Source organism: Plectropomus leopardus, chromosome 1 (assembly GCF_026936395.1).
Source record: "Plectropomus leopardus strain MGB_pleo_1.0 chromosome 1, ASM2693639v1, whole genome shotgun sequence".
Classification (NCBI taxonomy): domain Eukaryota; kingdom Metazoa; phylum Chordata; class Actinopteri; order Perciformes; family Serranidae; genus Plectropomus; species Plectropomus leopardus.
The window spans coordinates 16,101,500-16,121,545 of NC_142176.1; the positions used below are offsets into that span (position 1 = coordinate 16,101,500).

Below are 20,046 nucleotides of genomic sequence, written 5' to 3' on the forward strand. Positions count from 1 at the left end.
CACACACATTGATGACAAAGAGATACAAGATGCAAAAGAACTGCAAACAGACACATAGTAACTACAAAAATGGGCAAAACAAACACAAAGGAACATAAAAATACTTAATAAAAGGTAGACAAAACAAGAACAAGGAGAGATAAAGTGACCAAAAAAGACACCAAACTACCTCAAAGAGACACAAAGTTACCCCAGAGTCCCAAATGACTACAAAAAGATAAAAAAAAACAACCATGAAACACAAAATGACTACAAAGACACACAAAAAGATGAAAAAGAGATGCAAAGAAAGTGCAGACTCACAAAATAACTACAAAAATGGGCAACTCAAATACAATGGGTCATAAAAAGGACTACAAAGAGACACACAACAGCCAAAATGAGACACAAAATGACTACAAGCAACACATAACTACAAAAGACATATAGTTTACTAAAAGAGACCCAAAATTACTGCAAAAAAAAATCAACCAAAATGAGACACATTTCTAAAACGAAACAACAAAAAAGACACAAAATTACCTCAGAGACACAAAACGACTCATTGCGTCATAATCTGTCCATGTTAAGGATTGAGCCTAATTTTTCCAAAGAATAATGGCCACAATAAAATCAATTTAACGCAAAGGACAAAATATGCAAACAGTTAGCCCTGAAAATCTAAAGTTCTGTCAGATAGTGCATGGTTGTATATTATTACTACATGAATTATTTGATCTCAGATATTTTGTTAAGAGGATGTTGTAGGAGGAAATGTTTTATTAAGGCTGCCGACTAAAAAAGTGAAGTAATTAACAGACTGAAAAGGGAAACGTGCAGATTTTTCCAACTGCGGATTTCCTCTATTTCTTTGACTCCTCTGTTACTCATACAGCGGGACTCAGTGATGAAACTAGATTTGTTAGGCCGGACTTCAATTTATTAAAACAGAAAAAAATGTGCAAAATACATTGAATAATTTGCTTTGCATGATCGGACAAAAGTGAGCGTGAGATAAAAATCCATCAGTTATGCCTTACACATTTTCTGTTAGTTTTGAACATACAAAAAACCTCTTTTTATCAATATACAGCACATGTATTTATAAAAATAAAATAAAAATACAAAAGTAATACTGACAACATTGCTGTACCACGTGTGCAGCTCCAACAGCTCCTAAATTCTGAATGAAATGTACAAAATTACAAATGCCACTGTAATTTCTATTTTCTCATCAATCAGTCTCTTATATGAACATTTCCTTTCACCCGTTTGAATCTTAACCTAACTTTAACCTAAAAACCTTTTAATTCAAATAATTTTCCTAAATATTGCTTGGCAAGTGATTAACCCTTTAGAACCTGGATTGACATCAGTTTTGTTGTGCCACGTTTAGACGCCTTCACAAGCATTTAAACCAATGGAAACTGGAGGAATTAGTTTGATTTCTTTTGTAAACATTGGAGAAAGCCAATAAGAAATTTGGAAAGAAATGTCCAGAAAGTTGCAAAAAAATTTGCAAAAGGTGACAATTATATGATTTATATTTATATGATTTATATGCTGTGGGGAGAGTCTTAATTAAAAAAAAGGAAACTATATTTATTATTCTTATTATTATTGTTTTTGCTTATTTTCAGGTAATTTTCTTATTTTCTTTATTTTTGGGTCATTTCTTGTCAAGTTGCTCATTGCCTTCTTTCCATGTTTTTGAAAGAAATCTAGGTTTCAAAGGGTTAAATCCTCAAAATTCAGGATTGTAACAAACATCAAGTGTTCAGTACCTTTTTTAACAGCTCTCTGGCATCCTTTGTGAGTTTAGAAATTCAGACGTGTCAGTGTCAACGCAAACCTTCACAAACATTTGTCACATTTAAATGTTTTGAATGAATGGAAACTGTCGAGAGCAACTGGGATCCTTCAAACACATTCTCAGATTACAGAACTGAACTTTTTCCGTCATCGTCTCACCACTGTCCTGAGGAGTCACAGCTTTACAGTGTAATGTGGCGTTCATACCTGATGGCGACAGACGGACAGAGAATGGGAGAGCCACAGAAACCTTAAAGGAGTCGCTGAGTGCTATTCTCCTGAGTGAGACTCCAGGTCTGTGATCAGCACGTTTCCGTCAGACTCTGTTGCCTGGGAGCTGGTTTGTCTGTAGTAAGCGCTGCCGAGCGTGGGCAGCCCACGAAAACGTGACGCGTTCCTCTTGTACACGAACCACATCGCTCCTGCCAGCAGGGCAAAGATCAGCACAGCCACCAGCACCGCAGCGGAGATGACCCCATGATGTAGACCTGAAATACACAGCACGATAGCTTTCATGTCATCATGTTTTAATCCTGAGCAAATGTGCTCAGTTTCTTGTTCGTTACTTGAGATTAAATGTCCCCAAAATTTGCAAGAAATTTGTAAAAAAAAAAAAAGTACCTGAAAAATAGCAAAAAATAAGGAAAGTCAAAAATTATCATTTCGTGACATTTTCAAATATAAAAGCATGATGATTATAAATATAGTTTTCTGTAAAAAAACAAAAACAAAACAAAAACACTAGGTTTTTTTCAATTTGTAGGACATGTTTTGTCTAAGTTGCCCATTGCCTTTTCACCCGTGTTTTCCAAAGACATCAAACCAATCCAAAGGTTTAAATACTTAAACAGCATCTGAATGCAGTACAAGAGAAGTGATGTTGATCCAGGTTTCAAAGGGTTAATGTGTAGTTTGATGGCTCACTCAGTCAGATACTGTATATATTTGCAGTGATGGAGAAAGTATTTGGATCTTTTACTTTAAGTAAAAAAAAAAAGTATCATATTGTGAAAATACTCCACTACAAATAGAAGTCATTTATTGCAACTTTACTTAACCCTTTCAAACCTTGTGCTGCATTCAGAACCCTTCAAACCCAGAGCAAATTGGCTTGCTTTTTTTTTTAAATAGGATGAAAGGCAAAGAGCATAAAGTGTTTGGCAAAATAGTAGATTTGGAAAGGTATTTTTTAAAAAGCGCGGGGGGAAATGTCCAAAAAAAAATTCTATAATCATCTTAATTATATATTTCCGAATATTTTACTGTGTTATTATTTTTAAGCACATGTTTTTCAGGTTATTTCCCTTTTTGTTTGTGCTTGTTTTTCTTTTTTTCTCTTCAATTTCATTTATTTATTTTCCTTTAGGGTTTTTTTTTTCTAACAGTGTATTTCCTGTACTTTTTAAAAATGTTTTTTGGTAATTTTGGTAATTCCTTCTTTGGTTACTCATTGCCTTCTTCCCACATTTTTGTAAGAAATCAAGCCAATTTTGCATCGCATCATATCCCAGATTCTGTAAAGCACAAATCACTCAGCATGTTTAATCATACACTGTATCCGCACTGAGCTCGTAGCTGAGCAGATGTGAAACAAAATTCTCATGCTGATGGCATCAAACCAAAATATAAATCATTTAAATTAAAGTGCACTTTACCATTTAGCGGTTCCACTTCCACTTCAGGAATTACATCTGTAAGAGAACACATACAGTAAAGTTCGATATAACTTATCATATATCGTCTTGGGGTATTCAAACCAAAGAAGAAAATCGAGACTGATAATGCTTCTCGAAAGCTCTTTGCTATGAAATGTGATCTGGTTAAAAAATAGTGCAGTCACGTTTATCAAAAGAATCATTAAGAAAACCTTATTTTTGACCTTTTTATCTTAATTAATGTTTTCAGCTATTGTGTCCTCCTTGTATTTGTGTGAAACTCTGAAACTACACAGCCCTCTGTGAATCTGCAGCTTTCTGTGGCAAACACACACTTGGTTTTCAGGCTACAGAAAAGTGATAAAGATAAAAGCACCTTTATCCTGAATGAATGCACATCTTTCTGCATACAGTGACAAATGCAAAGGCATTGTTGAAGTATCTGCCAGGTGTGTTTTGGAGAAATTGGAATCAGAATAGTAATTTTTACACCTACAATAGCAGATTTTTTGGCCACTTTGGCTCTGGTTTGGCCTGTGTCTGATGTTTGGTGCTGATGTTTGGTGCACAGGGAGTTCAGCAGAGCGTTTTTTGGCTAAAAACTGTGATGAGAGCGAACTAAAACAGAAAAGTAAAACCAAAACACTGAGCTGAAAGATGATAAGATGCTACACAGAGTTTGAGGAGAGCTGTAGAGTGATGTGATAATATTATTCTATTCATCAATCTGTGATCAAATCTAAATTTAGGGAAAAAAAACTGATTGAAGCGACTTTAAATTTTGTGAATACGATCAATTAAATGGCTTCCCGCTAGCGCCTTTGTCCTTAATAAGTGAAGTAAAAAGGCCTTTGCATTTTGATTTTGTTTTTATTTAGCCTTTATTTAACCAAGTTTGACCCACTAACATCAAAGATCTCTTCTACAGGGAGAGCTGGTCAAAAATAGTAGCAACACAGTTTTTAAACAACAAAAACAAAAAACAAATTAAATTAAATTAATAAATAATAAATCTGAAGGCAAGTGGGATTTCTCTAAAGACTTTAAGTCTCTTTTGGTGTTGCTTGAATTGAAATCTAAGACCAATTTTACAGTAGCCAATTTTGATTTGAAATAAAAACCAAACCATGTACCGAAATCAATTATTTAATGTTAGAGAGAATTTTATTTTACTTTTCAAATATTTGTTGTAACATAAAACATGAACCTTTGGTGATGTTAATGCAAGAGGCATCTGATAAATTATTGTTTTTTAAGTTACCCATTATTTTGAGCTTTTGCAATGCAATGTCAGAAACAAAAGAGTCATGGAAATCTTACCTCCAATGTCTAAGCATTTTTAAGATTTTTGAGAGATTGACTAAAGACATTTTAACGCCAATTAAGGACTTATTTTTAGATTAATTAATTACACGCCTCTTATGACTTTTTAAGGATCCATGGGAACCCTGTACATTTTTTATCCACATAGAACTTACTGCTAATTCTTAATTAATTTGTTTTGTCTCTAATTTGATCCCTGTGGCATTATTATCTGGGTAAACTATAATGCAAGAGGAGGTCAACAAATACTTCAATATGTTGTATGAGTTCAAGAGACCCATTATTCTTTCAGACGGCCACAGCTGAACTCACCAGAGATGGTTTTGCAGACGAAGCCAAGCCGCTCGGTGCACTGTGACATGTGCCACACACCATCAGACACCCTGGTGGTGACGCAGGAGTCTCCAGTCAGCTGCTTGGAGTCCGGAGCTTTGTTGAGCCAGTTGGTGTAGTCCATAGGTGAGCCATCCACCCAGGAAAGAGAGTCAGCTAAAACCAGAGGCCACAGTTTAATAAAATGGGATTGCGGGGGAAACTGTGATCATCCGATGTGTACAAATTCTTACTGTCAATGTTGAAGTACATCCCCAACCACACGGTGTGGTGAAGGAACCCCGACGACCACAGCTGCTCCAGAACAAATCGGTTCTCTGTCTCGCTCTCTATGGTCAGCACATCCGAGGTGTTGACTAGGAGGAGACAGAAGCACAAACTCACAACTACTGAACTGTTGAAAGGAATTATTCAGAATTTTGGGGAACATCGTCAATTCACTTTCTTGCTGAGCGTTGTATGAGGTGTTAAATTCCACCCTCATGTTAGCACAGTTAAAATGAAACTACAGCCAGCTGAATGTTAGCTTTGAGAGACTGTAAAACATAGATTAAGATTAAGATTGCTGCTGTAAGGCTATTCAATGAAGGCTGGGACATGACCTTTGACCCAATGGGAGCTATGGTTTGACACATGCGCAGTGTAACTAGAGCTGCAGCTTTGAAGGGTTACAGCAGACAGTGCTACATATAAAGAAAGACGTCCCCTCAGGGTCTGTTTGGGTGTTCTCAGCCTGACAGAGCCTTTCGAATGTGAGGCTGCCAACACACAACAGAATGCTTTCATATAGAAAGCATCTGTTAACGGTCTTTTATTAACCCTGTACATATTGGCTTGGTTTCCTTCAAAAAGAAAAGAAGAAGAAATGATACCTACGAATTTACAAGAAATTTGTAAAAAGTAAAGAAAAAAAACAAACTAATGGAAGTGACCTGGAAGAATTGCTTTAAAATTATTATAATTCTGTACCATAATGTAACTGCAAATGTAAATAGAGTTTTTCCATAGCTTTTCCCCAGACATTTCCCCCTAGCTTTTCTTTTAAAATAAATAATTTCCCAAATCTATTCATTTCTTGCAATTTGCAACAAGTGTCTTACCAAGTTGCTTATTGCCCTTCCCCCATGTTTTTGAAATAAATCGTAGTAATTTGCTCAGTGTTGAAAAGTTTAAATACTTGTGAAAGGCATCTGAAAGTAGCACAAAAAAAGTGATGTCACTCAGTCTCAAAGGGTTAACGACCTTTTCAGTAATTGCAGATTTTTAATTCTCACCATATCGTTTTTTTTTGCATAAAATAATTTCCGAATCAAGGCCGACTATGGACGCCTCAATGAAACAAAGCAATGATCTCCTTGTTTTATGAGCCCTCTGTGAGCACAGACCAGATTTCACTACATATGTGAGTGATATGACATGATATAACACCCTGAAACCTCCTTTTTCTGTTTTTTTTAAACATTATTTTTAGGGCCTTTCTTGCCTTTATTACAGCGCAGTTAGAGAGTGACAGGAAAGGGGGAGAGAGAATGGGGATGACACGCAGCGAAGGCCACAAGCCGGAATCGAACATGGGCCGCTGTTAAGGACTCAGCCTATATGGGGCAGACTCACTACTCATTGAGCTGGAGGCCGCCCCTAAATCTCCCCTTTTTAACCTCCTAGATGAAGGTGGGGAAATAGTTAGCCTGCCTCTGTCCTGCCAGGCAACAAGCAGAAACAAACAGGGGCTTGAGTTTAGTCATACAGTGTGCAGTTGCTGGACAGAACCATGATCTGTTTGGAGACCAATAACAAGGAAAATGAACATGCACATTTCGATAAAAAAAACGTCACTCACCATCACGTAATGTGGGTTTTTAAATTTTGTGGATTTTTCAGTCAAAGGTGAAACAGCAAAGATATGTTGGGTTACAGTGTGCTTTGCCCACCTCATTAACTTGGCTCCAATACAAAATCTGAATGCCGTCACTGACGTCATGTCCTTTCCTTCTTTTATAGTTTTCTTTGGAAGTAAATGCTCCTTTTGAAGAAACAGTCAGGCGCATAATCCCCTGGAAAATTTTAACCACACTTTCCTCTTACTTTTTGTAAGGATTAAACAAATGAGGTATCGTGTAAATTAATGAGTTGCAGAGGTTTTGGTGGCTGTTTCCAGTCTTTTTGCAAAGCTAAGGTGATTAGTTGCTTCTTATTAGCTGTACAGACATGAGAGTGGTACTGCTCCTTTCATCTAACTCTCTGCAAGAGAACTAGTAAGTATCTCTCCCAAATATCCACCTATTCCTTTTAACCCTTTAAAACCTGGACAAATTAGTTTGCTGTATTTCAAAAACATGGGGAGAAGGCAATGAGCAATTTCATAAGCCACGGCCCAAAAATTGGTATTACTGAAAAAGTAACATGAAAATGACCTGATAATAAGCAAAACAAAAAAAAGAAAAGTAAAAATGAAAAACAAACAAGAAAATTACCAAATAATGTGGCACAAATTATCATAACTTATATTTTGTCTATAACATAATTAAAAAAATAAAATTACAGTAATTGTTAATATAGTTTTCTTACATTTTTCCCTATTTTTTTTTTTTTTTTTATATACCTTCCCACGCCACCCTTTTTGTGTTGACTAATTTTGTGGTAATTTTTTTCTTTTTCCAAAGAAATCAAACCAGTTTGCTCAGGTTTCAAAAGGTTAAGGCCAATATACTGAAGCAGCTCCTCCATTTGACCTGCAGGGGGAGTATGTATTCCATTCTGCAGGATACTGTGATACAGCGGCCAATTCTTTCATCTATTTGTCTAATTTTCCATCATGACATTGTTGTCATGTAGACAGAAATCAAGCAGAAAATGACTACTCAGGTAATGAATAACATACCTTTCTGCCTGCAGTGCTCTCTTGACTCTTCAAATGTGAGTTTCTGCACCACAGGTTCAAAGTTGTAACAGCCGTGTCCAAATTTCACCCACGTTGAGGGACACGCCACCTCATATGAGATGAATGGTTTACTGCCTGTGAGACGGAGAGCAGGAGAAAATCATGAGTGACAGAAACCCAGCAGCCGAAGACATGCAGTGCTTCCATTTTCCAGTTTCACTGCAGTTGCACTGACTTGGCGGGTGAAGGTGACACAGGGCCCCTGATAGCATAGTTTCACAGTCAGCTCTCCGCCAGCCTCCGCTAACGTCCATGTACACACACTCTCCCGTCACAAAGTCTTCATCGTCATCGGCTGGGTCCCAGTGTGTGTACACGGTGTCACTGCCATCTGACCACTGATAATTGATGCCATTCTGTAACGAAGCACAGCCACCAATGTGTCAGTCATAAAGTTACACTTGTGGTGCCACAAACACTCAACACTTGTTTCACATGGACCTGTGACTGAGTTGTTCTTTGCTGTATTGCATCTTTTGCACTTATGCAAACATTCGTTTATTACATCAAATTATTGTGCCTGTATAATACCCGCAGGGTGGTGCTACATGTCACCACTGACTGCTACACTATTGCTGGTACTGAGTGTCTTCCATGTGCAGACTATGTATTTGACTGTTTTCACTGAGTTTCTTTTCCCAAAATTAAGTTTTACATAAAAAAGATCTTCGCAACAGCTTGCTTACAGTTATTCATTCTTGGTCGTGCTTACTTACACTTACACTGAACCTTTAAGGATGTTTGTTTTTCTGAGGGAGATTCCCGCTAAAGATTCACCAGAAGTGAAGCACACTCAGAGTTCCACTATATAATGATTCAGCATGATTCACAGCGGTGGTGAACTAGGGCGGATGCTATATTAATGAGCGTATAAAAGTTAAGAGAACAGAATAACTGTAGGTGGCAAATGAGACAGAAAATGAACAAGATCAGGCACGAAAAAAAAAGTGAGCATAGAGAATCGGCTCCCTTACTTCCTGCGTTCATTTGTCTCCATGACTAAGACATTCCACAGGGGCTCAGTGATACTTGAATCCAAATGTTAAAGCTCTGACTGTCTGCAGGGAAAACACGTCTGTGGATGGAATAACCTCCACATGGGCCGAAGGCCAGGACGAAAAACCCTCAAGGGATGTGAGACAACTGTAACAAGCCACTGGCGGGCACCTATGTATAACAAAATCATTCAAAGACATAAACCTGTAGTTTAGGACCTTTTGTAATGCTGTGGGTAACTTATCGTCCCTTGTTAAGATTTAGCTCTAAGCTATTCTGCTCTAACTTAAATATTTCTTTGTACATTTATTACTCAAGAACAGTTCAAAATCTGCAGATTTTTCAAAACTAAGAAACTCAATCAGATGTTGTGAATTACAAGGACTATCAGTGTTTATCTACATGATTATGGCCAGTTTTAGGATGCTGATGACATGCCGACATGCACAAATTGGGCTTTTGGCAAAGAAACAAAGATAAAAAGCACATGAAAAGTTTTCAATTACCATAATTTAAAAGCATGCCGATTTGTATTCTCTGCAATTCATGCTCATTAACCAATTTTAAATGGATACTTTTGGGAAACACTTTGATTTGCTTTCTTGACAAGAGTTAAATGACAATACGACTCTCATGTCCGTTAAATGTGAAACCACAGCCAGTACATTTTAAGTTTTGCTTAGCATAAAGACTGGAAGCAGCTTGGCATGGTTCACAGGGGAAAAATCTGCCTACCACACTGGCTGGTAATAATGGATAGCGCCACTTGGACATCACCCATCAGTGTGTGGCCTCTCATTTTGAGGCCGTTTTTAGGGCCTTCGCCATCTTAGAGGTGGCCCAAGGTAACCATATCTGAACGTGATGGTGGAGCTGGGGAGCCGAGGTGACATCTGATTATATAGTTTAAGCCTTAATAAAAATGTAAACAGGTATTTAAAAAAATCACTCTTTGTAAAAGTTGTCATGAGGGAGGAAATTAGCTATGGAGACCAAAACTGTTTTTGTCCCAGGCTGTAAACATTTTTCTTCCTGCTGTAAAGTTGGTGATTTTAACATGGAGGTCTATAAGGAATGACTCACTTTCAGAGTGAGCCTCAAGAGGCCATTCATGAAACTACATTTTTTGGCATTTCCGCCTTGGCCAGGAACAGTGCTCAGCCTCACCTGCACTTTTTTCCAGTGGCCACAGTATTGCAGAAAAAAAGAGAGGTGTTTTTTTTTTTTTTTTGCATTCAGTGTGAACGCGGCATATTTTTTACCGAATTCGGTGTGAAAACAGCATAATGCCAGTGTGAACATAGCAAAACTGAACACGATGAAAATTGTCCCATCGTGTTACTCGCACGTAAATGGCAGCTGGAGTTTTTTTTGGGCATTTTGAAAACCGTGAAAATTTGCCCTCAGCAGTTGTGGTTGTGCTTGCGTTAGCTAGGAGAGGCAGCTAACAGCTAACGTGGTTTGCTACGAAAGAGTCTCCGTGCCCTGAAGCAAAGTGAACCAACACACTACACTCTTCTTTATTTATCAGATTCTCGCTCAAGTTGAAAAATTTCAACTTCTGTTTTGTCCAACGCGTCCACCATGTTCATCGCGCGGCCTGGCAAGAATTCACATCTTTGCATTGACTTTGTATACATACAACAAAAAACTGGACATAAACACGCAATAAACATGCAAAGCGCTTGCATCGGGTTCGGTGTAAACACACCATTAGAGCTGAGTGAGATATGGCAGGCAGGTCAAGCACTTCTGCGCATATTTGAAAGACCGTAAGTTTTTTTGGTGTATGAACCAGGCGAGCAATTTCATTGAACTGAATAGGCCCCATCTTGTGTATCAAGCTATTATTATTTATCAGTGGTTATTCCTTCGTCTACCATCACCTCTAAGATTTTTTAACATTTTTAGTCTGGTGTAAGAAGTAATGGTTAAGACTGTAGACAGAGGGATTTTTTAAACCTTTGGACGGAGCCACGCTAACCGTTAGGTTATTTTGTTTCCAGCCTTTATGCTATGCTATGCTAACTGGCTGCGGACCGATATGAGAGTGGTAACAGCCTGCTCATGTAACACTTCAAACATATTTCCCCTAAAAAATTCTCCTTAAAGGTAATCTGTACAATAGCAGACAAACACACACAATGCCAGTTCTCCGACACAGACATACAGTGGACATACACAGTGCAGAGGGATACAGAACATATAGCATGAGAGGATACATACGTCTTGACTATACAGTCCAATCCAGTGGGGGACTGCCAATCTATTGACAAGGACAGTAAGGAAAGCCTGGTGGTAGGCATCTGTAACGCTCACTAGGTCAGAATCATTCTCTATGCACATATGCATCGCGTCGTACCAGCTCATGTTGCCAGACACAACCTTGTAGCTGCGGCTCCTGTACTCAATATTTTCAGGGAGAGGTTGGTGATAGGAGTGGGTGGGGGGTTTGGAAGTGTCTGTAACAAGAAAAAATGAATAAAGAGAAGAGTGGGAAGAAGGACAGAGGTATTACTTCACAGGGTTAATGTTAAACACATATGCAATTTATGTATAAACAATTACCTATCAGTCAGGACAGGTAACCCTCATGTTGTCCTGGGGTCATTCTGACCCCAAATGAAATCTTTTGCTGTCAAAATATGTTTCCTTATATTTATGTAAACAAGGTCTACTGGCCCTAAATTCCAAAACAAAGGGATAAATGTGTGGTAATGGGTTGGACTGAAGTAAGACTAAAGGTGTTACACAGAATTGATTGACAATTTCTATAATATGCTTTAAATAACAGTCAAACCAGGCGGGGTCATTTTTGGCCCCAGATGACAAAAGGTGTATGGCAATCGGGAGGATATTACGAGGGCATAGTTTTACATTTTGGGCTTAATGTTTTCTTTGCTGAGAGCTAGAAATGGATACTGCTCTCATATCTGAGGAGTAACTTCCTTACTTGAGTGTCGTTGTATATGCATTACGCTATCTCTCATGTATTTAGCCAATGCTTCATCCGAATCAAGATACAACGTGTTTGTTAGTTAGCTTTAAAAGTGCTGATAGGTTAATTTTTCGGTATCTTTGAACAGAGCCATGCTTTGTTTTTCCAGTCTTCATGCTGACTTAAGCTAACTGTTTCCTGGCTTTAGCTTCATTTTTACTCACAGATATGAGAGTATTGTCGACTCTAAGCAAGAAAGTAGAAAAGAAAGTAAATAAGTGCATTTTCCAAAATTTAGAAATCAAAGCCATCAATTCTTTTAATCAAATAATGCAAGGCAACATGAAAGAAGGGGCCCAGTGCGTCCATAGAAATGTGTCAGGCCACCACGTTATTGTATTTTTTTAATCAAAGGAAAATATATTTCAACCATATTTTCCCATAAATGTAGCCATTGTGTTTCTATGGTTCATGCTAACTTTGCACTTCAGGATACAGGAAACAAGGATATTGGTGCAAGCTTTGTGAGCCTCTGACATCTTCCCAAATAAACATGATTTTTACATGAATTATTGCAAGTGCAAGTCTAACCAAAAGCAAATACAGAAAACAGCCACCTGAAACTGCAATTATGGCTAACTACTATTATGACAGGAACATCATTGTTCCAGGTTGTGGTACTAAGACTTTTTCCACTGTGAAAAACATGTCCTGATACACTGACAGTGCAACAACGTGAAGCTTGTGGAAATACACTGAACCAAAGCTGAGCCCTCCTCGGCTGCAGAGGACTGCCTTTGACTATCTTCACAAAAATACCATCCACAGGCAGCAGAAGACCGAATGTAAAAAAATAATAAAAATAATAAAAATAATTAGCAAGCTACCTTTCCTTAGCTGTGCTTACCAAAGATTACCTTGACATACGCACATGGAACATGTGAAAATCTGAATTTTGTGGAGAAAGGACGCAATTACCAAGTGTAACGGAAAAATAATATAACGAGTACTGTAATACATAACTGTTGACATGAAGTAATAAGTAATCACATTACTTTTAAAAAACGTAACAGTTATAAATAACAAATTAGACTTGGAGAAACAAGCCCTACGTTGGTCACAATGTCCACATTTATGGAAAACACACCAGCCAGCCAGAAATTTCTTTTAAAGACACAGTAAGTAACATCAGAGTGCAGATGCTGTAGAGCCCTCCGTGGAGTGAAAGTGTCACAGTCTTAAAGTATCCATGTATGACAAAATTTCAATATGATTTTACGGCACCCCTTAGGTGTGCTTTGTTGCACTTGTAACCACACTCAACAGTGATGTCACAGTACACTTGTGAGTCACTGCTACATGGTGAGAAAGGTTAAAACACTGGTGATCAACAAAGATGATTTTTTTATTTGCATTTATTTGCATTTTTTTATTTTTATTTGATTTTTTATTTGCAGTTTACTTTAAGGTACTCTGTAATGTGCCTTTAAATTTCATTGTGTTTTCTATTTTTTTGTATATTTAACAATATGTCTGTAAAGGTTTTTCAGTTTTGTTCATATTTCTCTATTTGTGGGCCAGTTTCACACTGCAGCTGTCAGGAAAGAAAACACTTGTCAGCACTCTCGATTCTACTTCGACACAGCAAAGAGAAAAAGTTATAGGAGAAGTGCATAAGAGACTGTTCAGCATCAGAGAGCTGGAGTGGTTTGACAGCAAGAGACAGACAGACATGCTGAAAAAGAGTCGGAGAGACGATGACAGACAGACAGTGACACAATAAAACAAAATATAAAGAAATTGAGGGATTCTCACCTTGAGGTTTTTGACAAACAAATCCATACCCACTCTCACTGCACTTCTCATCGTACCACTTCCCTGTCAGGTGGAAGTTGTGGTTGTTGGACAGAACGGTGCACAGCGGCTCATCAGCAAATCCAGTGAGCCACTCGTCCTCCTGTGAGTACATAAAGCACACATGAATACACAGAAATAAGAGAGACACCTGAATGTGCACAAAACGCAGATTTTTCTTACCAAAAGGAGCATTTTGGTTAGAAAAATCTGATTACAAAGACTAAACTTCTGTCATATGTGCCGCTAACAGTGAGTTGATGTATCCACAGGGTCTTACAGTGAGGTAGCTCTTTGGTTCAATTGGGGACCAGTTGGTGAAGCTGACTGATTTTCCATTGGTCCATCTCATGGTGTCCTCATCTCGCAGTCCGATCCACACACCCACGGCGCTTCCCTGGAGCAACATGGTGATGTAGGCTGCAGAAATGATGACATGACAAAAGGAAATAAAAATAAAAACACAACAGTGTTCCTTTCTGACATCACAAAAACAAAGTGATTCATCGGACGGTTGTGCAGCTCACTTCGCCTCTACCTTGTTCAATCTCGTCTTCTACAGCGACCAGCGTTCCACCGAACGAGGAGCAGATGGACTGGGCATCTTTCCAACTCTTCCCATCCTTTGGGCTGTCAGGGAGGTGAAGCAGGAGACACTGCCAACACACACACACACACAAACAAAACATGAATATCACATTGTGAAATGCAAATTATTATTCCAAAATAAACACCGGGACTGTTGTTTGGAGAGGTCGAGAGTCACTGTTAAAAAAAAGCCAAGCATGTAATCATGTAGAGAAGGACATGATGTCATGTTACTGGTGAAACAAGAACAATGTTTGGCAGCTTTTATGAATCGACAAGAGTTCTGCTTCTTATGATTAAATTTGAGGAAAACCATGTTACTTTACACAAAACATTAACATCTTCACTCGTTACATCCTGTGTAGCTGGAAAAAGCACGTTAACGTCCACTTTAAGACTAGTTTGATAGGAGTGCCCTTGTGGCAGTCGACAGTTTGAGTTTGCGGGGAACTTTGTTTCATGTTGTTCTCATCTCTCTCACTGCCCTCATCTCCTGTCACTCTAATGAAGGCATTAAATATCGTAATTATTCTTTTTTCCATATTTTATGATCAAGGAAAGGACAGACATTGCTACAAGGCTTTCCATTCTGTTTAACATGCAGGTCGATGATACAAGACTGCATCTATTCAACATCAGCAGGTCTCATCTTGATAGTAAACAGTAAAGAATGTCCATCTCCATGCCCATTTTGGGCATTTTCATTTATTTATTGACAATATTTATTTCATTTCCCATTTAATTTTCTTTTTTTTTTTTTTACGAATTTATTCATGTTCATATTGATTTACCATTTATTTATATACTATTTTCCACATTGAGTATAAATTCCCCTATTTATTTAATTTCCCATTTTACATCTTTATTTATTTATGTTTAAATGTATTTATTTGTGTAATTATTTACACATTTATTTATGTATTATTTTCCCTATTTGCCTCCCCCTTTATTTCCTCAAGGACATTTCCTTTTGTCTGGACGCTCTGTCTAACAGTGGCACGTACAGTCCTCCATATAGAATAAGTGATTTATATCTACATATGGAGCTGGTCCTCTCCCACAGACTCCATGTCGTCTCTGTCCAAAACGGACAAATCCAACACTTGCTCTAGATAGGGCCATTTGCATTTTTTTACTCAGCCAACGTAGTTCTCCTACATGCGCAAAAGATGCCACTAAATCCTACACACTAGAATTTTAATTTGAAAAGATTTTACATGCTACCAAAGGAAAATAACTTCAAAATCTTTCTTTTATCACCCAATATTGTAGTTTTACTAGCATCTACATTACTCGTCCATATCTATCCATATATCCATATTCATATTTTAAGGGAGACTAAATTTTGAAATCTAATACTGATTTGGATGATTTAAAAGAAGATCAACTGGTTTTGCTCTTCAGTGAGATTGACTCAGCTTCATCAGCAGGGGGTTTGTCAGAAATTGTCAACATAACTCACTCAAGAACAGTGAATGCAAACAAAAACATCCTGCTTAAACCCCAGATGGGAATTTGGGAATTTAGAGAAGTAAGAGAACAGGGTAAAATGAGCTTCTTTTATGCAGTTTTCATTGTTACAACAGAAGAATTGTATAATTTAAAGTGGTAACACTTTATTTTAATGCCCCAGTGTATCATTTTTAAGTCATATAAAGACAGTGAATAATTAGTTTATACCACACTATCATGTAGTTATAAGTAGATTAACACATTTTAACAATTATAATTTCTCTTCAGAATACTTTTTTTCTACAACTGTTTTACTATATTTTCATTAATTATTTGTTTAAACCCCAACCTACACCCCAACCTGCTTTTATCCGCTCACAGCTACATTTTAAATGACATTTTAAATGACTATAAAACCATTTTATTTATGTACCGCCTATAAATGCTTAATAGGGGGTTAAAGTATAGTGTTATGTCGTTAAGTTATTTTATTTTCCCCACAAGAATCAAATATCTCATTTTACCAATTTTACTAATATGTGACCAACGTGTTTAATTAAGATTCAATGAGAAAGTATTTTTAAGTGTTTGACTTGACTGACAGGTTAAAAACACACATAAATGATGGCTGTTGCTGCTGCACCCAGCTCAGCTCCACCCTACCGCCTTAATTTAGATTTTTTTGTCTCCAAAAACAATAAAACACTAGCAAATTATAAACAAATGTCAAAATAAGCCACCAGAAAATCATGGATTATGTCACATACAACACATACATATAGTTCCACAGTTTTTGTTTCGTTGCTTTAGTCTTTAACATGGGTCATAAATCAGTGATTTAACAGTGTGTATGCATGTGCGTGTCCAAACGAACCTTGTGGCCAAAGTAGAGCCATTCCTCCGGACATCCTCCGATGTAGTGCGGCTCCCTGGGAGTCTCCACCACAGACACAGTCTTCCTCTTGCAAACGTAGCCGTGGAGATCGCTGCACTTACTCGGCGACCATTTTCCTGCGACATACCAGGAAAACCTCAACACACTGTAGCATGTGCAAGTTAACATGCATCAGTGAGGGTTTCTAAATATGTTTACCTGATGAAGAGGACATTGTGATACACAACCTGTTTGTCCTCGGGGCACCACCGGCCCTCCCCTCTGCCCAGTTCTGAAAGTCTACCTCCGTCTTGTCGCTCCACCTGCAAAGAAACACAAAAATACATTTAATAAATGGCCCTAGATGATGTCCAGACGTAACCTTTCCCACAAGCCTCTACCGCGCCTTGTTTGTGTAAAGAAGTAGAAGAGTAACTCAGTAAAAGCTTTTTGTTTTTGTTTGCTTAGACACTCAAATTGTTTATAAAAATCTTGAGTTCTACTTGTTAGATTTCTTTTTCTATTTGGAAACGCCTGGAGCCTGTTTTTCCTTTTTAGCTGAGCTCTGCGTCTTGTTATATTTTTGTCAGGACCACTTCAGTCGAAGAAAATTTTATTTCCATTCCCAGTATGATAATTTGGCGGTATGGCTCTGTGCTGTTGACCTCTCTGCCCTTCCTCATGCCAACATGGAAACCCAAAGGCAGAGCAAGTGCACCAGAGCAGTCACCAGTCCTCAATTTACTAAAACTTGCCCATCATTATTCTCATTTAAAGTCTAACACAAAAAACACCTGTGCTGTAGTAAATGTGTGAACTGCGATTATGTGTCTGTTCCATTTATGATTATTATAACTTCTTCTTTGTCTGTTACATTGTCATGTTAAGGAGAGAAATACCTTCAGTATTTGAACAGACTGTAAATTCTACAGGGGAGGTTTTCACTATGAGCACTATGTTTGCTTTTTTGTTTGTTTAGTTTTTTTTAATGTTTTTATTATTTATTTCTATCACATCTTGTGTGCTAATAAAATTCAATTAACACTGATAAGTCAGACACAGCTGGGGTGGAGGCAGGCTGCATAGTGGCTAGCAGAGGAAGCAGCAACAGTAAAGCAGTTTGTAAAGGGCGCCCTGAAATGAGAATGCAATTCGGATGCATGTAAAACAATCACGTGATCTATCAGCTGACTCCCTCCCATCAATCAGCTGATCCATCAGTTGTTTTGGCTGCGTGAGTTTGTTTAAACCGGGGGGGCTTCTGGCTTTATTGTATAAAGCACTGTGTATCACAGTTTTTCTTGTATTAAAAATGCTATACAAAAATAGTGACTAATTGATTGATTGATTGATTGATATGCAACATTACATCATTACCTCTGGCTTACTTTGACATATTTCACTGATTACAACACTGCACCTGTGAGCCGCACATGCAACCATTTGCAACTAGTACGCAAGCAATGCTCCCAAATTTCTCTTGTGAAACAGGACCCTTGGTTGTAACTACATCAACATTTCTTTACTTAACATCTTTCGACTGCTTCATTAGGATCAATAGCAGCGACAGGAAATGTTAAACTCCAGGCACACACACCTGACCTCCTCTCCAGGCCCGTCAACAGACAGGCCGATCCACCAGTCGGTCGGGCCCAGGGAGAGCTGAGGAGACACAGTGAAAGGAACAGAAATGAAAAAGAGCTTACTTCACTTTTACAATCCTCCTCACTGGGCAGGAAGATCAGCTTTTCAGAGTCTCTCTGACATAAGCGTCCATTCAGCCGCTCTCCTTGGCCCGTGCTTCGCCTCTTTCATCGCCTTGTTTTGTTTCCTTTATCCCCTCACAAGCCTCAACACCACAAGAGATTTCTTTTGTGTGGTCCAAAAGGCCACTGCTGAAAAACAGCCTTTCTCTAACTCCCTGTGTGTGTGTGTGTGTGTGTGTAGGCACTCGAGCGTGAAAGTGTCCGCATATGAGGTACGTTTCCACTTGCTCGAAGTGTGTCTGTAAACACTTGAGTTTGTATGAGCGTGTATTGTGTTCATGCACGTGTTTGTTTTTCACTGTGCGTGTGTGTGTGTGTGTGTGTGTGTGTGTGTGTAAGCGTGTGTGAACTGTTAGGGGAATGGCCTTATTGGGCCATTCAGTGGAGAAGAGTCTCTGTAATTAAGCAGATGTCTTTGACTGTGTGCTCCTGTGTGAAATTGCGCTCCTGCTCAATGACAACATAACAAGTGTTTGTGTCTCAGTGCACCTGGCATCAGTGTGATCACTGCACGTAGATGGTGGGAGTAAAAGTGAATGTCAGAAGTTTTTCCTCCTAAACTCATGGTATGAGAGGTAAAGGGATGGTAAGGATTTATTCACAAAAACACTGAAGCTTCTTTTTGTATCTCCACGGCTATAATACTACTTTAATGTGGAACAAACTAATTTCAGATTTGTTTTTTTTTTGTTAAGTTATAGTTATAAATAGTTATTTTTGTCTTTTAAAATATGTCAAAATTGTTATTTCTGAATGAATAAGCTGTAAAATAGATATTAATGTGTTTAAGACAAAAAGACATTTTGCATATTGCATGTTTTATAATGAATAATGTTTTAAAAGGGAGACTGCAGAATAAATTAGACCTTTAAAATTATTACTGAAATTAAATTAAATTATTATCAATCATTACTGAGTCAATACATTTTCATAAAATGTTACAGTAATATGGGTTATCACAATTATATCATACAAATTTTTGCTGCATATGTAATATTATCTTTTGGAATTTTTATCATTTTAGCCACCATAATTATACCATAAAATTTTGATTCTGCCAAATATCTTAGGGTTTATATTTTTATGAAATTCACCGCCATGTCCAGTTTAAAAAGTGGATATTGACAAAAATGTATATGCATGTTATGTCACAGGGAAATAAAGCACTGGCAATAACAGACCCGCCGCAAGCGCTCCTTGATAAAGTGCAGCTCCTCTCTGGAGTGAATGGACACCAGGTAAGCTCCCATCATCTGGCAGGCCAGAGAGACAGTGTCCCAGTTAAAGGGCTGCTTCGCCAGCAGGTACTCAGCTCCACGGTAAAACACCCAGGGCTCGCTCTCTGTGGGGGAGCCAGGCAGACAATTATACTTTCATATACATTTTCAAGCAATACCATTTCAAAATACTGGTGGTTTTAATGAATAAATAATTAAAGTTCTAACTGCTGACTGACAGATGCTGTTTCACATCTAATGACGCCATTCCAAACTGCAGAAATACAGTTGACTCAGTTGCTACTTTAAGTTTTACCC

General features: G+C 38.0%; 1 protein-coding gene across 2 annotated transcripts in view; it reads right to left on the bottom strand.

The window, feature by feature from the left end:
• Positions 1-897: 897 nt before the first annotated feature.
• Positions 898-20,046, bottom strand: part of pla2r1 (phospholipase A2 receptor 1) — a 34,750-nt gene continuing 15,601 nt past the window's right edge. For both annotated transcript variants that reach the window (XM_042492985.2, XM_088076382.1), the window contains 14 exons: positions 19,693-19,853; positions 18,343-18,407; positions 16,965-17,068; positions 16,746-16,882; positions 14,370-14,487; positions 14,112-14,251; positions 13,793-13,934; positions 11,266-11,501; positions 8,219-8,399; positions 7,984-8,118; positions 5,336-5,458; positions 5,082-5,258; positions 3,447-3,482; positions 898-2,279 (listed from right to left, as the gene is read on the bottom strand). In XM_042492985.2, coding sequence (XP_042348919.2) covers positions 2,062-2,279; positions 3,447-3,482; positions 5,082-5,258; positions 5,336-5,458; positions 7,984-8,118; positions 8,219-8,399; positions 11,266-11,501; positions 13,793-13,934; positions 14,112-14,251; positions 14,370-14,487; positions 16,746-16,882; positions 16,965-17,068; positions 18,343-18,407; positions 19,693-19,853 — 1,973 coding nt within the window. In that variant the 3' untranslated portion in view covers positions 898-2,061. The remainder of the gene's footprint in view (positions 2,280-3,446; positions 3,483-5,081; positions 5,259-5,335; positions 5,459-7,983; positions 8,119-8,218; positions 8,400-11,265; positions 11,502-13,792; positions 13,935-14,111; positions 14,252-14,369; positions 14,488-16,745; positions 16,883-16,964; positions 17,069-18,342; positions 18,408-19,692; positions 19,854-20,046) is intronic.